General features: G+C 35.1%; 1 protein-coding gene and 1 long non-coding RNA gene across 2 annotated transcripts; one reads left to right on the top strand and one right to left on the bottom strand.

The window, feature by feature from the left end:
* The first annotated feature begins 779 nt into the window (after nucleotides 1–779).
* On the top strand, nucleotides 780–6,013 carry LOC125576229. The gene is made up of 5 exons (XR_007314614.1): nucleotides 780–2,066; nucleotides 2,219–2,375; nucleotides 2,482–2,595; nucleotides 2,835–3,032; nucleotides 3,118–6,013. It is a non-coding gene; the product is annotated as an uncharacterized LOC125576229 (long non-coding RNA).
* A 391-nt stretch (nucleotides 6,014–6,404) lies between these two features.
* On the bottom strand, nucleotides 6,405–7,857 carry LOC111212041 (alpha-crystallin domain-containing protein 22.3). Its single transcript, XM_022713421.2, has 3 exons — nucleotides 7,699–7,857; nucleotides 6,955–7,310; nucleotides 6,405–6,875 (listed from the first exon to the last, which is right to left on the bottom strand). The coding sequence occupies exons 2-3, from the start codon at nucleotides 7,283–7,285 to the stop codon at nucleotides 6,628–6,630; spliced, it is 579 nt and encodes a 192-aa protein (XP_022569142.1). The 5' UTR covers nucleotides 7,286–7,310; nucleotides 7,699–7,857; the 3' UTR covers nucleotides 6,405–6,627.
* Between the last annotated feature and the right edge of the window lie 12,314 nt (nucleotides 7,858–20,171).

Genomic DNA, 20,171 nt, shown 5'->3' with positions numbered 1-20,171 from the left:
TCGTATTTTTCATATTATAAAGAAATAACATTGGTTGACAAAAAAAAAATAACATTATTTTCTTTTTAAAGTTCTTAGTAGATGTAATCTTTCTAATAGTAGATCGTCTGTAATGTTGTAGAGGAGGATAATCTTCTTCAAGGCTGATTTTGTGGCGATGAGATAGCGGACAAGCTCGAAGATGAGCCATATACAAACAACACCACAGCTGGAATGGTTACTCCAGCTGGTTTGTATCCCTAACAGGGTCCCTATTCTAGCTTTAACTACAGTATATGAATGATTCGAGGTATATGTTCGGAGAAAAAGTAGATGGTTGTGTTAACAAGTGGACATGCAAAGTCCGTAAGATTTATGGTTGGGTTAGGGGTAATGGGGGTTATTGTTAAGTTGTCTTGAAGACGTACAAGTCTTCACATCTTTGTGTTGACATGTGAATCGAAGAATGTTGAAGTTGTGTTTCTTTAAGGATTTTTAGTAATTAAACCTCTCAACTAAAGATTAATCATAAAAAAATTCTTAACTAAAAATACTGTGAAATAAATCCTCAACTTTAATTCTATTAACATATATTATCTTCCGTCTAAAAAACGTGACAAAAGGTGACATACATTAACGGTTTATAAGTTGAAGGTTTATAATGTTGAAAACTTAGTTAAAGATTTTTTTTTACGATTTAAAAATAGTTGAGAAATTTTATCACTAAAAGTCACTAAATGGTTTAAAAACTTTATTATCATTTATATATTGTTTTATATTGATATACGCCTTTAAAACTAATTTATAAATGTTAATACATTACTTTATAACTGATTTATAAAGCTTCATAAATATTTTAATACTTTTACATATGATTTATACGGTTTCACAATGATTTTATAAATTTTTAGAATTTCTGCTACTTGTTATGATAAAATAATCTAACGTTCTTCGTGATTCTAGTGAAACATAAAGTAATACAATAAATCAAGAATAATATATCAAATATATTATTTTATTGATCAAAAAAACAAAAATATAACGTATTTGTTCAGAAATCGATGAGAATAAAAATAATCATGCATTATTTTGGGGGGATAGGGGAAAGTATGAGCCGGGCGGAAGACATAAATCATGAAAATAGAAAAAAATACATCATACTCTAAATAGAAAGATTGACTTCATAGATGAATTAACTTCAACACTACTTAAAACTTAGTATAACTTATAAACTTTAAATTATTTGATATTTGACAATGATGACATAAACACAGAAATTTTCTTATATCATTATTACCAAATATCAAATTATTTAATATTTTGAAGTTATATTAAGTTGTAAGTATTACTAAAAATTATTAATTTAAGATGTATAAATTAATTTTATAATAAATTAATGTATTAAAATTTATAAATTAGTTTTAAAGACTTATCTATATATATAAAGTTGAATTGTGCTCAAAGCACAGCCTTCCACGACACAAAATAGGGTGGGGCTTTTGCCGATACGTGTCAGCTCGGTAGGGTGTCTGTGTTTCTCACGCTCTCTCTTCTTTCTCGCACGTCATGGATTATCACGCGAATAGGTTGGGCTTCTCGAAATCATAAGGGCCGATATTTGTCAGAAGGAGCAAATAGGTTGGGCTTCTATATGATTAGTTTAGGCCCAGAAGTGTGTTTAGGGTTGTTTTTCTTCTGCGTCATTCTTCTTCTTCCCTGTCTCCAGGCTGCAGAGAAACCATAGAAACCGTAACGTCCCAGAAGAAATTGGTGGCCTCATGTGTTGAGCCTAAGGTGTTTGGAGGTACTAGGATTTCTGGCCAACTTAATCCTGTTAATCATCAACTTCATGACGTGGCTCCTAAAGTTTTTACTTTTAATTTCATGGCAGGTAGTCTCATCCTAAACAAACCCATTTCCACTATGACAAAGAAAGTGTGATGGCCAAAGTCTTTATGAAGAGTAAGATTAAATCCCTCTATTTGTTCTGTTAACTAAATTCATGTTTTCCTATTCACCTTCTTAAACTTTGGATTCAACAAAAAAACTCCCCATGATGTCGCTACTTCCTCTGGTTCAATACGAAGGTATACATAAAGTTGAGACCGTCACTGTTGCTGAGCTTAACGCTTATGTCCTTAACTCTGACCCACAGGCCACATGTGCTATTTTAACAGTCTTCGTCTTTTGTTGATTCTTGTCTGTAAACTAAAATGCTCTCTAATCTATTTGACCACAGTATGTAGAGTTCCTCTGTCCCGGTGAAGTTGATAGTATTGATATCACTAATGAGTGGTGTTACACCTCCTGCTTAAAATTCTATAGAAAGCTTCAGAGCGGATTATAATACTCACATATGCAGCTTGCTATAATGACAACGATGTTGGTGTTCTCAGGTGATCATGCATAGACTGGCGCTATTTGGGTCTCTTAGAAGTACACATCTTAGTTGCGTTTGAAAGTAACAACCACTGAACGATTTCGATGTTGTGATTTCTGCAGGTTTCATGTTCACTTCTCTGTGTCAGATGGGTCAGAATCTGCTGGGTTCGTAGCATTTGATGGTGAGATGACCAGGTTCACAGATGCAGAGCTTCAGAGGTTGCCTAACTTATGGTAACAAATAAATTTATTTACTTAAATTCATGGTTAACATTTGCTTGATATTTATTTCCGTAACTATTTTGTCTTTAATGTATTTCATTGCAAAGAATACATAAAAGTGAAAAATAGTTATTGTATTAATTTAAGGTTTTTCATTTTTATGACTTTTTCCAAGTTTTTTAATCTTAATTCTATGATTTTTCTGCGCAAGTTCATGTTTGTAGAATAACCAAGCCTACATTTTTGTACAGGACCCAGGTGTGGATGACCCAGATTAGAGACCCTGCCACAGCGCTTAAAGAATTTAGTTGGCAGCACCTTCACTGGTTGAAGCTTTCTCCATTCAACTTCTTTTCAAAGCATCAGCCCTTCACAATATCAAGGATCTTCGACAGCAACCAACGTCCTCCACTCCCAAACTTTGCTGGAAACGTAATTTTAAGCAGTTGGTAAACATGTTTACAAGTTATTGTTCTAAGGTCTTCAGCCTTTTATATTGTCTAGGACTTAAGTCTTTTACTTGTCTTTGTGCAGGGAGTTGCCAATAACCTTGGCGATGATATGCCAGGAGCTGGAGCAGTTAAAGCTCAGCCCTCCAGTAATGTTACTAACGTTGTCCCTCTAAACCACACTGGTATGGTTGCTTGTAGCGTTACAGAGGAAGCTACAGGGGCGAGTAGTTGCAGCGTTGTAGAACCTGTTTCGGGTGGAGTCACAGCTGACGGTGCACAACTTCCAGAGGATGTTGACGTCGTAAAAAACCACGCAATGGTTAGCTTCCCAGCTTTGGGAATGTCCAAGCTCAATGCCCGTTACTGATTTTCCTTTTTTTAATCTTCTTAGCTTATTGTCTACATACAAACTCCCTTCTATGATTTATTTCGGTCTTCTTTTTGTTGCTTTCTATTTTCTTGGTTAGGTCAGCCAGAAACCTTTTGGTCGCAAACTTATTTTATAAAACCCATTTATAAAAGCTTATCGTCTATTAGTTTTTTTTTTTTTTGGTCACAGAAATTTCATTAATAATAAAAAGAGAGAATGGACCCAAAACATAGTCCTAACTCAGGAGTCCATTTTATACAGAAGAGAAAATATGAAAATTTGTTTTAAACTTTTACTTAGCTGAGAAACTTGATATCAAGTCTTACAAAAACGATTCGGAACAACGCAGTATATTACTACGAAAACAAAACCTCTGATTCCTTGATGATCAAGCAATAACAATGACTAACGTCTAAACCTTAATCGTTTTATATACATTCAAACAGTCACACAATGCATTTGGTAAGGAATTATAGATAAGTAAGATGTTGATTACAGTTAAATACATTAGGTCCGCTTAGCAGGTGCTTGCTCCTTAACGGATCCCCTAGAAGAACGTCTGCTTGATCAACATATTGGATGAGTTCCCAGTTATGGACTGATCATGGTTGAGTTGATTGGAAATTGGACTCACTCTGGTTCCTCCTCCCTTTTATCTCACCGGTTATTGGATAAGTTCCCTTAGATAAAAAGATAACAATTTTTTATTCAGCTTCTGCGTATGTTTTGGATGAACATATTCGTTGATCGTCTTCTAAGGCAAATAAAGTTGAGCCACTACAGAGACACTTACACTAAATGAATTAAGCACACCCAACAGTCTTGAAACGCTAAGATAATTATAGTTTAAACTTAGGCAGGAAACTTATCCATAAACGAATTTCAAATGCAATTGCCAAAAATAAAAACATTAATATTTTCCAAATACCAAAAATATATATTAGATTAAATTTGTGTCATTTAAATAATAGATAGTTATTTTAGATGTTCAATATCATAGTGTATTTTGGATAAATATTAGAAATTGAAATCATGTTTGAACCGTTTGGTATAAGTTCATTTTGGGATTTTGAATATTTCGAATTCTATCAGATATCCATTTAGGTTTGAGTTCGGTTTGGATAAAACCTATAATCCGAAATATCATAAAAGAATATCTATTTGATATTTATGTGGGGTTCAAAATAGTTCAGATTCATTTTTATTGGATCGGATTCGGTTTATTTGTCTAGATCTACATTTTTCATTTTCGAGCATCAACTGTACTTTATGTTTAAAGTTCAACTATATTAACTTTATTACAACTATCAACTATTTATTCTATTTTTATTGAATCGATCGGTGAAAACTATTTATGATATTTTTCTTTGACCTAACCAACTTCAAACAAAGTTGTATACTACGATCGCTAACAACTATAAAATGGATCAGAAAATTATCATTCTCTTTCAACATATTTACATCTTCATATATTTAAAAATATTTTATTTGATGAAACCATAAAATTAATTTAAAATTTATTAAAAATAAAACATACGAACCCGGCGCGTAGCGCCGGAATACCACTAGTATCAATATAAAACAATGTAAAAATGATGATAAAGTTTTTAAACCATTTAATGACTTTTAGCGATAAACCCCTCAACTATTTTTAAATCGTAAAAAAACCCCTCAACTAAGTTTTCAACATTATAAACCATCAACTTATAAACCGTTAACATATGTCACCCTCCGCTACGGTTTTTTAAACGGAGGGTAACATATGTTAACGGAATTAAAGTTGAAAGTTTATTTCATAAGATTTTTAGTTGAAGGTTTATTTTACGATTAATTTTTAGTTGAGGGGTTTAATTACTAAAAACTGATGAGGACCTAAAGTCAGTAGCTGGACCACCAACTCATGAGATCAACCATACAAGCTACATTGGAGCCAGCAGCGACATAGGTGCACTCAAAGAAGGATATCTTTGCAACCATAAGGAATTTAACCGTGAAACCAGTTTCTATAGATTCTCAACTCAACCAGAGCACGCAGCGAATTGGTTTCATACCAAAAAGAGTAATGGTTTAGGAGATATGCCAGTTACAAGTCAGACTATCTACACTGCATCCGAATTGGTTCTAATTAAGGAAAGTAATTCTTTGCTTAAGGAGTGTGCAACTCAAACTCACGTGTGGAAACCAGGAGATTATTCATTACATCTAAGAGCAGTGGGAGAGTTTCTACCATGCACCAGCAGCCACATGATCAAGATGAATCCCTTATTTGTCAACTTACCTTACATGGATGCATTCACACTTGGAGTTATTAAAGACCAACGGCTCTTTCCCCTTCTGTTCAGGCACGACTTAGAGACTATCCAGACATCAAAGGAGATCCCACGGATGCATTTATTTCTGCCCAAACTCACAAGATACAAGGAGAGAAGACAACTTCCATACATGGACAGATTCTGCACCAACTAAGTCCAACGGCTAGTTTTTCACTTATTATTTCTTTCCAAGTTATTCTTTTAGGCATTTGTGTTCTTTTCTATTTAAACAGAGCTAAGTCTCATTTGTAAATCACCCTTGCACGAAATTAATAAAGTATTATTCAGTTTACAAAGTTTGTCTTTGTTTTGTTCAATTAGTCTTTAGGTGGATTCCTTTAGATTTCTTGTCCGTTTGCTTGTCTCCTTAGTTTGTGGATTCATTCTAGGATACAAGTGTAGGTCTCTGTCTTTGTGTGGATTCACATAGGCGCAGGCTTCTGGTCTTATCAAAGGGATATTTCCGCAACCCTTTGTGGCGACAATCGACCCATTCAAGCTTGACAACTCTTGTTGCCTTGTGATCTAGCCTTTGTTAGCTTAGGCTTGTATCAAAAACCCTTTCTTTCATTAACAACAAGTCTTTTATTTACACAATCCTAAAGAGGCTAATAAGTTCATATTCTTTCCTTGCCAAAATTTTTGTTAGAAGTTTGGCCGATTGGTGGTCTCTTGTGGAGACATGAATTGCTTTGGTAACATATTTAAACCAACCATACAAGAGTCTATTTAACCAACCACTTGAATGAAAATACTTGAACACCGAAGTGTCATCAAAGTTATTTTCAAGTTCAAAGACAAAGGATACCTAAAAAGTTTGTTTGTAGAGAAATATTTGTGTCCAGCGGTGCAGAATCGGTCAGGCATACACTAATCAACCATCTTCCTAATAGCAATACATGGATGTTGTTCAGTCTTCGTAGTAGAGCTTCTTCACTACTCCCTCAAGAACACCATCTGCACCAAAATTACCGCTGAAATCTTCGTTGCTCACAGGACCCGGCAGCTGGAAAGAGATGGTGAAGTGGCCTGGAGGGCATAAGTTTTGTGATAGCATCTTGAACACCTGATTGTGTTTGCACACTGTCTTCTCTCCCGTCGTTGTTGCTCCTTTGATCAGAATCTTACCGTCTGGTTCTATTTCGCAGCTGAACTCCTCTGTACGTTTCAGACAAAGCACCTCATGAACAAAAGTATATATCAGATGTATTCTTCTGCAAAAGGTTTTGAGACTTACTTTCATCTCTTGAAACACCAGGGAGGGAAACACGGAAATAGTAAGAGTCATCGGATTCAGCAATATCCACCAAACCAATAGTTGGTCCGATCTTCCCCATGGCTGCACTTCCCGTGAGGGCAACTCCGGTTTTTGACTGAGAGATAAGGCTATAAAACTCTGGAGCTGATTCAGAAGGTAGAAATATCATTGCTGGAGGTCCTGTTTTCTCTGCAGTCTCGTTGGCCTTGTTACCAGACATGGATGAATTGCCATTTAATGGACCGACGTAAGGCAGACTGTTCAACGGAGCAACTTCGATAACTTGTGGAAAACCGGTGCTCTCTCTCATCCCGTTTTGACCACTTGAAGAAGACCTGAAGTAGAACAATTCCTTTAATAAACCCATACACACTCTATAACTGAATCTTGAAACATTGAAAAAAATTCTACTTGAACTGAGAGTTTTCAAGATGACTATAACCTAAATACTTCGATTAGACCTTCCCGAAGTTTATCAACAACAACTTTTAAAGTTCTTTAATCCAATTTTTAGGGTTTTGGGCAAACAAGTATTTCATCAAAGCTCGAAGCTTTTTGGCCAATCAACTCGATATTTTTCAATTAATGATAAGACCTACCATGGAAGTGGCAAACAAACTTATTTTGTAATTGTACAGATACAAAAGGATACACAAAAGAATATACAGACACATGGGCAGAAACAAAATTGAGGCTTTTATCAAAGGATATCACTCAGTTTACCTCAATCGGAGACGTTTTTTCTTCAGAAGTCGCCGGAGAACTCTTCGAGGAGCTTCTTGCGTTTTGTTTTCCTTTTTTTTCTTTCTTTCAACTGCTTCTGTGCTAATTAACTGTAATCTTTATCAATTGGGCCGTAAATTTGTTTTGGATAAATTTTAATGTAATAGCCCACTTGTATATAAATTTGTTTCGGATAAATTTTAATGTAATAGCCCACTTGTATATCAAAGTTATCTAATATTATGTAGCCAAAAGTGTATCCGTACAAAAATGTGTAAGATAAAACAATAAGGTTCCGGTGATTTAGGCAGGTGTGAATCTTCATATAGCAGGTAAAATTATTAGCTGTAGAATTATCAACTATAGAATCGTCTGTATTATTTCTCATAGTTATAATAGCATAATTGTGCAAAGTAAAAAAAAAAAAATAAAGTTCAAATTTTTGATAACTGTTAAAGATAATGTTTGTGATTATCTATTTAGAGGATAAAGTATATCTTCTTCTTTTGTCTTATTAATCAAAGTCGGTCTTTGACTGATATTTATGACCGACTAATGTTATATTTTAATATTTCTCTGTCACTATAAATATGTACTAGGTGACCGGTCCGCACCCTGTGCGGGTATTAGAACATGACCGGTCCAAACTCTGTGTTCCCTCTCGGTCCGCACATCATGAGAGAGAACACAATAACGTCAGTATGAAGAGGCAGATATTGTGTGTATGTATAATTGCAACGTCACAAAGTATTTTGTGTGTTTACGAAGATACTTTCATTCAAAAAATGGAATAAAGAGTGTATAGTTTTAGAAGTAACATATTTTATATTATCATTAATTAGAATTGTATTGTATATGTGTCGTAATTCTTTATTTTAGGTGAATAATATTATTTTTCCATAAATAATAAACAAACATTTATGTAGACATATTAAAAGAAAATATAATAAAAATCGAAATATTATCCATAAATAATATAAATTATGAAGTACATTTCTCGATAAAGAAAGCAAATTCAATTAGAAACCTGCAAAAAATTATATCTACCAAGCTCTTCTGCCTGCATGCAGATGAAGCAAACATCAATAAGTTAAACAATTCTTCCATATTTGGAAAACATATATATATATATAACAATGACAAATTATATGGTAAAGTATGTAAACACCTGTTTTCTACCAGCGTGAGCCAGAACACCGCCGTATTTAAGAATCATAAGGGCCTCTACAGGTCTTTCTTCTTCGCCTTCACCATCCCACTTCAGCGGCTTCAGTTGAACATTCCTGTATATCCCTGAGAAATTTCCTCCATGCGCCATTCCAAAAGGTTCTCTGCTGTGAGAAAATGATCTCATGAATTAAATAAAAAATACATAATGCTAGCTTACTTATAAAATAGTATATTCAACAAAAAAAATGATATAAGATAGTATTACTAAATGATACTATGTAATACTTTCCCCGGACTATATTCAACAAAAAAAGAGAAAGTACTAAAGAACCTCTTCAAGAACTGCTTTAACTTGGCGAAGCTTCTCAGCATGTTCAAGGTCTTCTAGATCACTATCACTCTCACGACCTGGTCTACATATAAAAAAAAGGAAGACCATATTGTCGTTACCAGTATTCAACACATGGAAAAAATAGACCAGACATGCTTTTTGGAGACAAGATACAAAGAGTTGAGTTCATGGTTCTAAATATGAGGAGCCTTTGCGTCTAAACACATTTTTCTTAGCACACAAGCAAGATCGTCGTAATACCTTAATAGTATGAGAGGAGAGATTTGTGAATAATACTTTAAAGAATGAAAAGAGAATGTTTGTATTTTAAGACTTTGGGTGTCCTATATATATACAGTCGATTTATTTTTCATATTAATGACGCACAATATTTTGCACAATAAATAATGAAATTGTTTAAAGAAAGATATTAAATGTGTATTGTCAAAAAATTATTTGCATATGATATGATTTTAACTTGCGCAAGTAATCTATATTAAAAAAGGTAAGTTATTAAAAACAAACAACCTAATTAGAAACATTAAAATATTTTGTAAGCAATGTAATAAATATGATATCAACATGCGCAAGTTTACCGTTTGAATAATAAGTAAAGTTTTTAATATTTGTCTTAATTCTAAATTTTTCCCAAGGGTAACTAAATCGATAAAATTTAATGATTTCAACTTGCGCAAGTAATCCATATTGTGAATAAGTGATTTGCATATTTAATGATTTCAACTTTCACAAGTAATCCATATTAGAAAGGTAAGTTATTAAAAACAAATTTTGTCAATAAGTTATTTGCATATTTAATGATTTCAACTTGCGCAAGTAATTAATATTAGAAAGGTAAGTTATTAAAAACAAACAACCTAATTAGTAAGGTTGGACACTTTACCCGATATCCAAAGTGGCACCCGAACCCGATCCGAAAAAACCCGAACTGAAATCCGAATCGAAGTAGCAAAATACCCGAACGGGTATTGAATAATGAGAGATTGGATACCCGAATCCGAAGTACAGAAATACCCGAACGGGTATTTTAAAATGTTATGTCCAAATCTATTAACCATTCAATCTATTAAAAATAAAAAATTAGTTAACTGAAAGTTATATTTTTAAATATAAGAAACTTGAGAAATGAAAATTTTAATTTTTTTTTTTCAAAATCTAAATATCCGAACCCGATCCGAAATAACCGAATCCGAACTAAAAAATACCCGAACCCGACCCGAAGTACAGAAATACCCGAACGGGTTCTACGCCTCTATACCGAAATACCCGAAAATCTAAAATACCCGACCCGAATCCGAACGGGTACCCAAGGCTAAACTAAATCGATAATTATTATTTCCTAGCTATATATGGGCTTAATGAAATCGACAAAAGTTTTGGGTTTGTCTACATAAGCAACTGATTAAAATAAATGAAAAACAAAATTCAAAAAAATCGACCAATAGAATTATAACAATTTTTTTGAGAAGCTCTATATAAATGTTATGTCAGGAGAAATCACTAAAGTGACTTCTCTTTTAATATATAGGAGGATGTATCCTCTTGTTTATTAATTGAACATCTGAAGTGAAAAATTCTCTCTCTCTCGTTGTTTCCTTTTAGAAGCACAAAAACCCAAAACACAATAAACTCATATTACATCGCTCTCTCTCCATCGCTGTCCACTCTACTTTTAATATAAGCTATTCAATATAAAGCCACATATTTCCAACTAGTTTATAACAATAACCAAAAATAATTTTGGTAAATTTTTTTGCGTAAATTAATAGATTTAGAAATTGAAACAAAATCCTTGCTTCTTGCTTTAGTCTTTCTCTTTCTTGTATCATGAAAGAGCCTTTGTTTCAGACTGACAGATAAAAGTGTCGATGATTTATACTATTTGTCTACTTCTATTTTTTATCAGTCTACATAACGCCGGTTGATGATGCTCTAGAACTAGCAGTGGTGGATCAATGTCTATGTTCGAAATTTAAGTAGGGTGCCTTGTAATTGGGCCTGTTTTTATGAATATAAAGCTTGTTTATCAGCATCTCTCTAGAGTTATATGATCTTATTTCTGTTTGACTGTTCCTAACTGCTTGGTATTCATTGTGTTTAGGGTTTGAGATTTTGTCTAACCTCGTTTTGTTGTTCGATGTTGGTTGTGGGTTAGTATGTTGTGGATTTTCAATCGAAGGTTTCTTTCAATTATTTTAAAGACTAGAGTGGCTTTATTGTAATGGAAAATTATACGCTTTCTCATGTGCGTCGGCTAATGTGCTAGTTTCAGTTTTTCTTCTATGATGAAGCTGTTAGTCACACAAGCAGGCAGCTGTGTTACTCGAGTTGAGAAGAAAAAGGGAAGTCATTAAAAGATATTTGACGTGATTAAAGACTAAGTATCTTGGAAGACTTGGCCAGCTAGCAAACAAGAAGATTTTGTTTGATCACAATATTGGAGAAAAGATTTTTCGTTTGTGAGTATGTATGTAGGATTTTAGGGTTAGGTATGTTTGCGTTTCATAGAGCTTAAGAAACATAGATTGTTTTTGTTTTTAGAGCTAGAGTATTTTCGTTTTGAATCACTGATAGAATTAGAAATTGGTATGTCTTAAATCATATGTGACGTTGACTAATCCTGATTAAGCAGATTTGTAAGAATTTTTTAAATATAATTTTAATACAAGTGAAATGTATTCTTGAATCTATTATCTGAGTCTGTTGTTTCTTGTAAGTTTGGTTTTCTATTTAGCATTAGAGCAGGCCACTATCTACCTATAAGTTGAGGTCCTGTGAAAGCTATCGAAACAATGAATGATTTAGTGAAAATTCAAAAAACTATCATGTTAGATGAACGAAATTCATACACTGGAAGGCACGAATGAGACACATCATTTGTGGAATCAATGAAGACAAATGAACAGCGCTTGAACAAGCTGTGTTACTCAAGTTGAGAAGAAATAGAGAAGTCGTCAAAGACGTATGACGTGGACAACCACTAAGGGTCTGACTGGTTCAAACGCAGCGGTTGCGGATGCGAGAGTTTATGGATGCGGATGGTTGCGCTTTCTAGCGGTTTTAAGAGATTTGTACGACTGGTTATGCGGTTAGAAATTTGTGCGTTTACGGAATACTTTTGACTAATTAACTACCAAACACAACATCAGTTAAATAATAAATTAATAATATTTACATTTTATATAATTATTAAAGTATCAAAAATCATAATATTATCATAAATATAAAAATTATTTTTAGAAAGTTATAGTTTTAAATTTTTAAAAATTATAGAAATATTTTTATATTGAAATTTTATAATATTAATTAAAATATAATAGATATATTTTAGTATTTTAATAATTCTAATTTAAAATTTTTATGGAATATTTTTAATTTTGTATTTATATTGTCTAAAAAAAGGAAAAATCTATCGTCTCGCCACCGCCCGCAGCCGTAAAAGTTAGCTGGAACTAGCTTTTTAATTTATGAGGTTTAAAGCGGTTTGAATGATTTTTGCAAAACGCCAACAACTGTTAGCAACTGCAAAAACTGCGTTTGCGGGTGATAGCGAGGTAACCAGTCATACCCTAAGTATCTTGGAAGAACTGGCCAGCCAGCAAATAAGAAGATATGGTTTGATCACAATATTTGAAACATGATACCGTGAATGTGAGTATAAATGCAAAGGGCCATAAGGTTAATTAGCTTGTGCGCGTTTCATAGAGCGTAAAAAAAAAGTTCGTTTGTCTTCTTAGAACTGGAGAGAAGAAACAATCTAGATTGTTTTTCTTGTTTTGACTTAACTAGAAGATTAGAAATTGGTCTGTCTAGTTGTGTGTAACACTGAATAATGAGTCGATAGCGGTTTGGGACACTTTTTTTTTATCTTTTTGGACACACTCAGACACAACTTGCTGGAGAGACACTTTGTCTTGATTTTGAGCTGGTTTCGGACCATTGTGCCCCTTGCTTTCTTAACTGAGACCAAGGTTGAGTCAGTGTTTTTTTTTATTATTTTTCGCCAACTGGAAAGTGACCGTACAGCCCTGCGTTTCGTAGGAGTTATTAAGTTTGGTTTCGGGAGAATACTTTCTTCTCAACTTTTTATTTGTTTTGCAAAGTTTTTATGTTTTTATTTGTTTTTTTCTCAGAGTTTAAGACATTTGAAGAAAATATAATTATTACAATAAATTGCAATTTGTTTTTCTCTATATTTTAACATCCATTTTCATATATATATATATATATATATATATATATTATATATTTCAACAATTATAAAAAAAATGTATGGACATAAGAAGTGTGGATGCAAAATTGTGAACATATAAGAAAAATACGTGAACATAAAAAGATGTCGACATGGATGGATAAAAAATGTAGAAAATCTCTTTAAAATTTTCGTGGATGAGGTTTCATGAACCAAGTTTCATGGATGTGTTTTTTTGGACAAGTTCTTATGTTCCTAATCATCTTACATAATTTTTTAGTATCTGTGGACAAGTGCTTTATAACCGTGTAGTGTTTATGTACATTCCCAACATATTTTTTGGGTCATTATTACAAATTATAATGTATAAAATCTATATTAATGCATAAAATAAGTTATAACTTTTTCTCTTCTACATTTTGATATCCATAATGTATATATTTTTTTGTAAATTTATAATAAATTTTGATGTCCATGTGAACGAGTTCTTGTGAACGAGGTTTTGTGGACACTATTTTGTGGATATACATATTTCTATATACCATATAGGATTGTTTAGACACCATTTTATGGACATGCATATTTTATAGAGAATTTCGTCGAACAACTTGAATGCGTTTTTTGTGTTTTTCCATTTTGATTTTTTGTCCATATAACATTCAAATTATTTCCTCAATAAATTAAGTTATTTTACACACTTTGTTTCAAAACTCAAAAGTTATTACATCAGCAAAACAATGAACAAAACAATCAAGGAACAAAATAAATCTAATCCACAAAATAAGAAGACTTTGTACATAAACAAGGAAACACACAATTTTTTTTTTGAAAAGAGGAAAAATAAGAGTGAAAAGCACATACTTGTTGGGGTCAAAATCGGTCACGACGGAATCAATGTCTGAAATTCCGTAAAAATTGGCATGAACGTTTTTATGAAAAGTAACCTTCGTAAATAAATCTTTAAGAAGAATCTCGCGGTAAAATCTTGTTCAAATCTCAATCGAACTACTAAAAACCGATTGTCCGAAGGAATCATACATATATCCAAATCGGCCGCGGACAAGCTCGAGTATGCCAATCGGACCGCGGACAAGCCAAGCTCGATCGATACGCGGCGACCAAGCATGCACACACCTCGGTCGCTACGTAGCGACCGAGCCCGAGCCTAACTCGGTCGCTACGTAGCGACCGAGCTCGGCCAATCTCGGTCGCTACATAGCGACCGAATGTCCGTCCCGCTCTGTAGCGACCGAGCTCGAGCCAAGCTCGGTCGCTACATAGCAACCGAGCGTGCGTTCTGTTCGGTCGCTACGTAGCGACCGAGCTTTTCCGAAACGTCGATACGACACTAATCCATGCATTCTCGTCTACCCTTCGATGCTATCTCCCGAAGACCAAAGCGAACTCATTTCATGTTTTCCGTCATTCTAAGTAATCAACCAAACTTTGCGGTAAAAACCGCAGAAAGTTAATTTTTTATCGAAAGAAGCCGTAATAAACGTTTCGAGTCGGAAGACGGCCCAAAGGGACCTAAGATACGAATCGAGGCCCAACTTACGATTTCTTAACTAACAGCCCGTAAGCGCATGACGGTTTACGCGTGGTTCGCAAGGAAAGATAAATGTCAAGTTTCCGCGGATAAATACGAAATTTTGAAGATAATTACGAAGATCGGAAAAAATGGAATATCTCCATTTTTATGCTATGACGGCTTAAGGGCAGAAGAGGAAAAGCGTAAACCGACCTAGGAGCGAGTATGTAAGGAGTCCTAGGCGAGAGGCATGGAGAGGGATTTTTGGAGAGAAAACTTAGCACTTAGAGTAATTAGGCAACTTTCCATTTTTGTTATTTCGAGCTGCGGCTCAATTAGGTTTAGCTGTCTTAGGGTTGTTAGAACTAGGAATCTCGCTGACAGGTCTCGAGCCCAGGTTTATACATTGTTGTAAACGCTCATACGCAAATTCGGAATAAGACTTCTCTTTGCTCTCTTTTTACGATTTCTTAAGCTTTGTCGTTGTTATCTCATGTTCTGATTGCTTAGCGTGTGGTATTAGCAGATATCCGGGACCTCTGGGAAACTAGGGTTCTCCTACTTTCCTAATTTAAACGGAACAGTGCGAATTTCGGTTCTCACAATACTTACTTCTCCAACGAAAGAAAATAAACAATTAAGGAAACTATCATCCATCCACTTAAGCAAAATAATCGATCCAGTTCTCAATGTTCTCAGTGTTTTTATGTTTGCAACACGAGATTGGTGATGATGATACAAATAATTATAGTGTTGATAAGGAGAGTAAGGAGGCGCATACATCATCTGGTGAGGCATCGTGGTTGGTTTTGAAATCAAATGAAACTAGAGTCGAAAGAGAAATCAGTGAGATTGAAATTCATGGATTTGGGAAAATAATTTTGAGATACGAAATAAGAGAGAGAAGAAGTCTTTTGTTTATTTAAAATAAAGAAAGTATTGAGAAGAGAAGAGAAAGAACCATGGTTAGTTTTCTCTGGTTAGTCTTTGTGTAGTCTGGTCAAATATGAGGGCATGAAAGACTTTACGCAGTCATAATGTGTGTGGCAAGCAAGAAGTATCTTATTGAGTAATACATAAGACATAAAGTGTCCTAGAGAATAAAAAGTTCTTGAATAATCCAAATTAAACAGATCTGTAATATTTTGTAAAAATATTTCTAATGTATGTGAAACGTTTTCTTGAATCTTTTTTTTTTTTGTCAACTTTCTATTTCATTTTCGTATGAAGGTTTTACAATGGCTTATGTTTGGAGCCAGGTTACAATGTATTCTTGCATACTACACCTAGCTCTATTAGCTAAATGATCAGCATATTGAACTACATTCCTAGGTACCCATTGGAAACAAAATCTATTCAAGTGTGAAAGAGCTAAGATGTCTGCCACAATAGGTGTTGCCTCATTGAAGATGGCGTCCCTTTTGCCAACATCAGTTTCCGTATGATTGAGACACTTAAACAGCTGCAGAGAGTCACCTAGAACTGCGACGTTATTGTACCCCGTGCAGTTCAGCTGCTGAACAGCTAATAGTATCGCCATTGCTTCAGCTACCAGTGGAGATGTAGTAGCTTCAATTGCAGAGCTTCCTTGGAGTCTAAGAATGCCTTCTTTGCTGTATAAGGACCATCCTATTCCAGCTTTATCCGCTGGTGACTTCCAAGAGGCGTCTACAGTGCAGTAAAGTCCACTCCTTGTGGAAGAACCTGTGGGACAGAGCTTGGAACAATTTGTCTCTCCTGATACGTTGGTGGGTCGCATCGTATGGCTTCATCCCATTATTGTTTATCCATCCAAGCTGCCCTGATTACCTGCACAATGTGATCTCTTTTATTTTCATAGATAACCTTGTTCCTCATTTTCCAGATTCTCCAACCAAGGAAAAATGGCAATGTATGATCCAAGTTAACAGTATTTTGTTCAACAATCCTTTGTAAGAAGTGTTGAACTGTACTGTTCTGCTCTATCTCAGGAAACTTATCCAGCAGAGAGAGGGACCATATCTCCTTTGATACTTTACATTCTAGGAGCATGTGCTTAATATCTTCAACTCCCTCTCCACAGACTTGGCAGTCAGTATTTAAACGACGTCCTCTTTTGTTCAGATTACTTGCTACTGGGAGTGCATTGTGCATCACTTTCCACCCCAATATTTTTAATTTTGGAGGGATTTTCAGGTTCCAAAATCTAGTTAAGACACTATGATGTAGATTGAAAGCAGATGAGATAGGAACCTGATTCGGTTGGTCTTCTTTATCTATCGTCCGTTGCAAGTGATATCCTGTCTTGACTGTGTAGCTTCCAGACTTGGTAAGATCCCATCGTATTGTATCTGAGAGTCCCGTAATACTTGGACGCGTCATTAAGATCTTTTTTGCATCTTCTTCATGTATCAGACGTCGAATCTTATTAGCGTCCCATGTTGTTGTACCTAAGAGGAAAAGGTCTTTAACCATTAGATCAGGATCCTGGTTTGTTTGAGGGGAGTTGGGGGTAACAGAAGATTTATCAGGGAGCCAGTTATCTTTCCAGACTTTGATTAACTGCCCATCTCCCACTATCCATTTCATTCCTTTTTTGATCAAAGGCTGGGTTTGAATTATGCTCCTCCAAGCATAACTTGATGATTGGTAACTTCTGGCTTCCATAAAATCTGTTTTCCTATAATATTTAGCTTTGAACACACGAGCGAGGAGAGATGTAGATTTTGTCATCAGTCTCCACGCTTGCTTAGCAAGCAGAGCTTTATTAAAAGCCAACATATCTCTAATTCCTAACCCCCCCATCTTGTTTTGAAGCTGTGATTTTATCCCAAGCTACCCAATGTAAGGCATGTTTATCCTTTATCGCAGACCACCAAAATTGTCTCATAGCTTTAGTGATTTCCTTTATCAGTGTCTTTGGTAATAAGAAACAGGACATGGTGTATGTAGGTAAAGACGTAATAACAGCTTTGAGTAATACCTCCTTACCCGCTGGGGATAAAAATTTTGAATACCAACCCTCTAATTTATTTTTGACTCTCTGGACTATGAAGTCAAAAACCTCTTTCCTCTTTTTACCAATATAATCTGGGAGCCCTAAGTATTTACCAAATCCTCCTACCTTCGTGATTCCAAATCGTTGAGATATTTTGTGCTGAAGTTGAGAGGGTGTACCTTTACTAAAGGCTGTGGCCGACTTTTTGTAATTAATCTCTTGTCCTGAAGCTCGCTGGTATATGTTGAGAATCTGTAACAGTTCCCGGCTTTCTTCTTCAGTCGCCTTGCAAAAAAGCAATGAATCATCAGCAAACAAGAGATGTGATATAGCAGGACCACTTCTGAAGGCCTTGAAACCATGGATTTTACGCTCAATAATATTGTGCTTTATCAGTCTAGACAGTCCTTCAGTACACAAAATATAAAGATAAGGTGATATGGCATCACCTTGCCTTAGGCCTCTCTGCGGTTTGATGAAATGAGTTGGCTCTCCATTGATCAGTACTGAGTATGAGATGGTGGAGATGCATAGCCTAATCCAATGTCACCATTGCCAACAGAATCCCATCCGTTCCATAACCCTGTCTATAAAATGCCACTCAATTTTATCAAAAGCCTTTGCAATATCAAGTTTTAAGGCCATAAATTTATTCCTGAGGTTCTTGGTATGAAGTGAATGCATCAGCTCGTGCGCAACCAAGACGTTATCAGTGATTAATCTCTCAGGAATAAATGCAGACTGATTATCAGACACTATCCTATAAAGCCATGGTTTCAGTCTTTCAGCCAAGATTTTCGAAATTATTTTGTAACCAACGTTAGCTAGACTAATCAGCCTATAATCCTTGACAGTGACTGGGTTTTCTATCTTGGGAATTAAACAGATGCGAGTTTCATTTATATGTGGATCTAGGCGATTTTGTTCAAAAAATAGTCTAGCAAATGAGATCACACCTGTTTTAATAGTTTCCCAGTGCTGTCGGTAGAAGGCAGGAGTCATCCCATCAGGTCCAGGTGATTTATCAGGATCCATAGCAAAAACTGCAGCTTTAATCTCCTGTTCTGTGACTGGTGATGTAAGCTTGCGATTCATGTCTTCTGTTACTGTAGAAGGTATGCCATTCAAGAGGTTTGCATCAAAAGTACATCCATTACTAGCATATAGGGATTGAAAATAATGCTCTATATGTTGTCGAATGCTTTTAGCAGTAGAGTACACCTTGCCTTGGTCATCCTGAAGAAAGGTGATTCTGTTGATGTGTCTCCGCTGCTTTGTTTTAGAATGGAAGTACCTTGTATTCTTGTCACCAGCTTGCAACCAGAGGATCCTACTCTTGGTTCTCCAGTACTCCTCTTCAAGCCTGTATTGAAGTTGGAGTTGAAGTTTTAGATCCTCTAACCTGGCAGAGTCTATAACAGGAGCTTCATAAACATTTTGAATCTGTTCCTTAAGCTGGTTTATAATTTTCCCTGAGTTTGTGTTATGCTTACTTCTCCATAGGGATAATGCACTTCTGAACCTCTTTATTATAGTGTAGATATCTCCTTCTGAGACATTTTGCATTCTTGACTCCAAGCTTGCTCCATTACTTCTTTTAGCTTAGGGTAGAGTCTCCATCTGCTGTCATATCTGAAGGCTCAAGACTTCTTCCACCTAAATCCTTCAGTATTTAAAAGTAATGGACGATGATCAGAGCCAATCCACGGTAATAAAGATATTGTAGCAGAAGGATACATATCCATCCAATGATTATTAGCTAGAGCCCTATCAATCCTGGACATGATGGTATACTTAGATCTTTTTCCCATCCAAGTATATTTTCCCCCCAGAGTTTTAATATCGTGGACACCAAGGATCGAAATCAATCTATTAAATAGGGAGCAAGACATAATTGACCTGATGATGCCTCCCTTCTTCTCGCCGTTCTTGATGTCATTGAAGTCTCCAACCAAAAGACGAGGCTTGTCTTTGAGATAACCTGCAATCTCAGATTGAATCAATCCATTCCACTGCTCTTTTCTATACTTGGCAACCGGATTCCCATATATATATGACATCCAAAAAGTGTTGGTGCCATCTTGTATACACATATTTGTACAATACAGAGTAGGGTTGTCTAACATAGTAATCCTAACCCTTTCACTCCAAAAAACTGCAACACCTCCACTGCTACCATTCGCAGAAACAACAAAAACATTCTGGTAGCCTAGGTCCTTTGCTAGTTGTTTTACATAGCTATCTACATGCTTAG

Source organism: Brassica napus, chromosome A1, assembly GCF_020379485.1.
Source record: "Brassica napus cultivar Da-Ae chromosome A1, Da-Ae, whole genome shotgun sequence".
Lineage (NCBI taxonomy): Eukaryota > Viridiplantae > Streptophyta > Magnoliopsida > Brassicales > Brassicaceae > Brassica > Brassica napus.
This window is presented reverse-complemented; position numbering and strand designations above follow the sequence as displayed.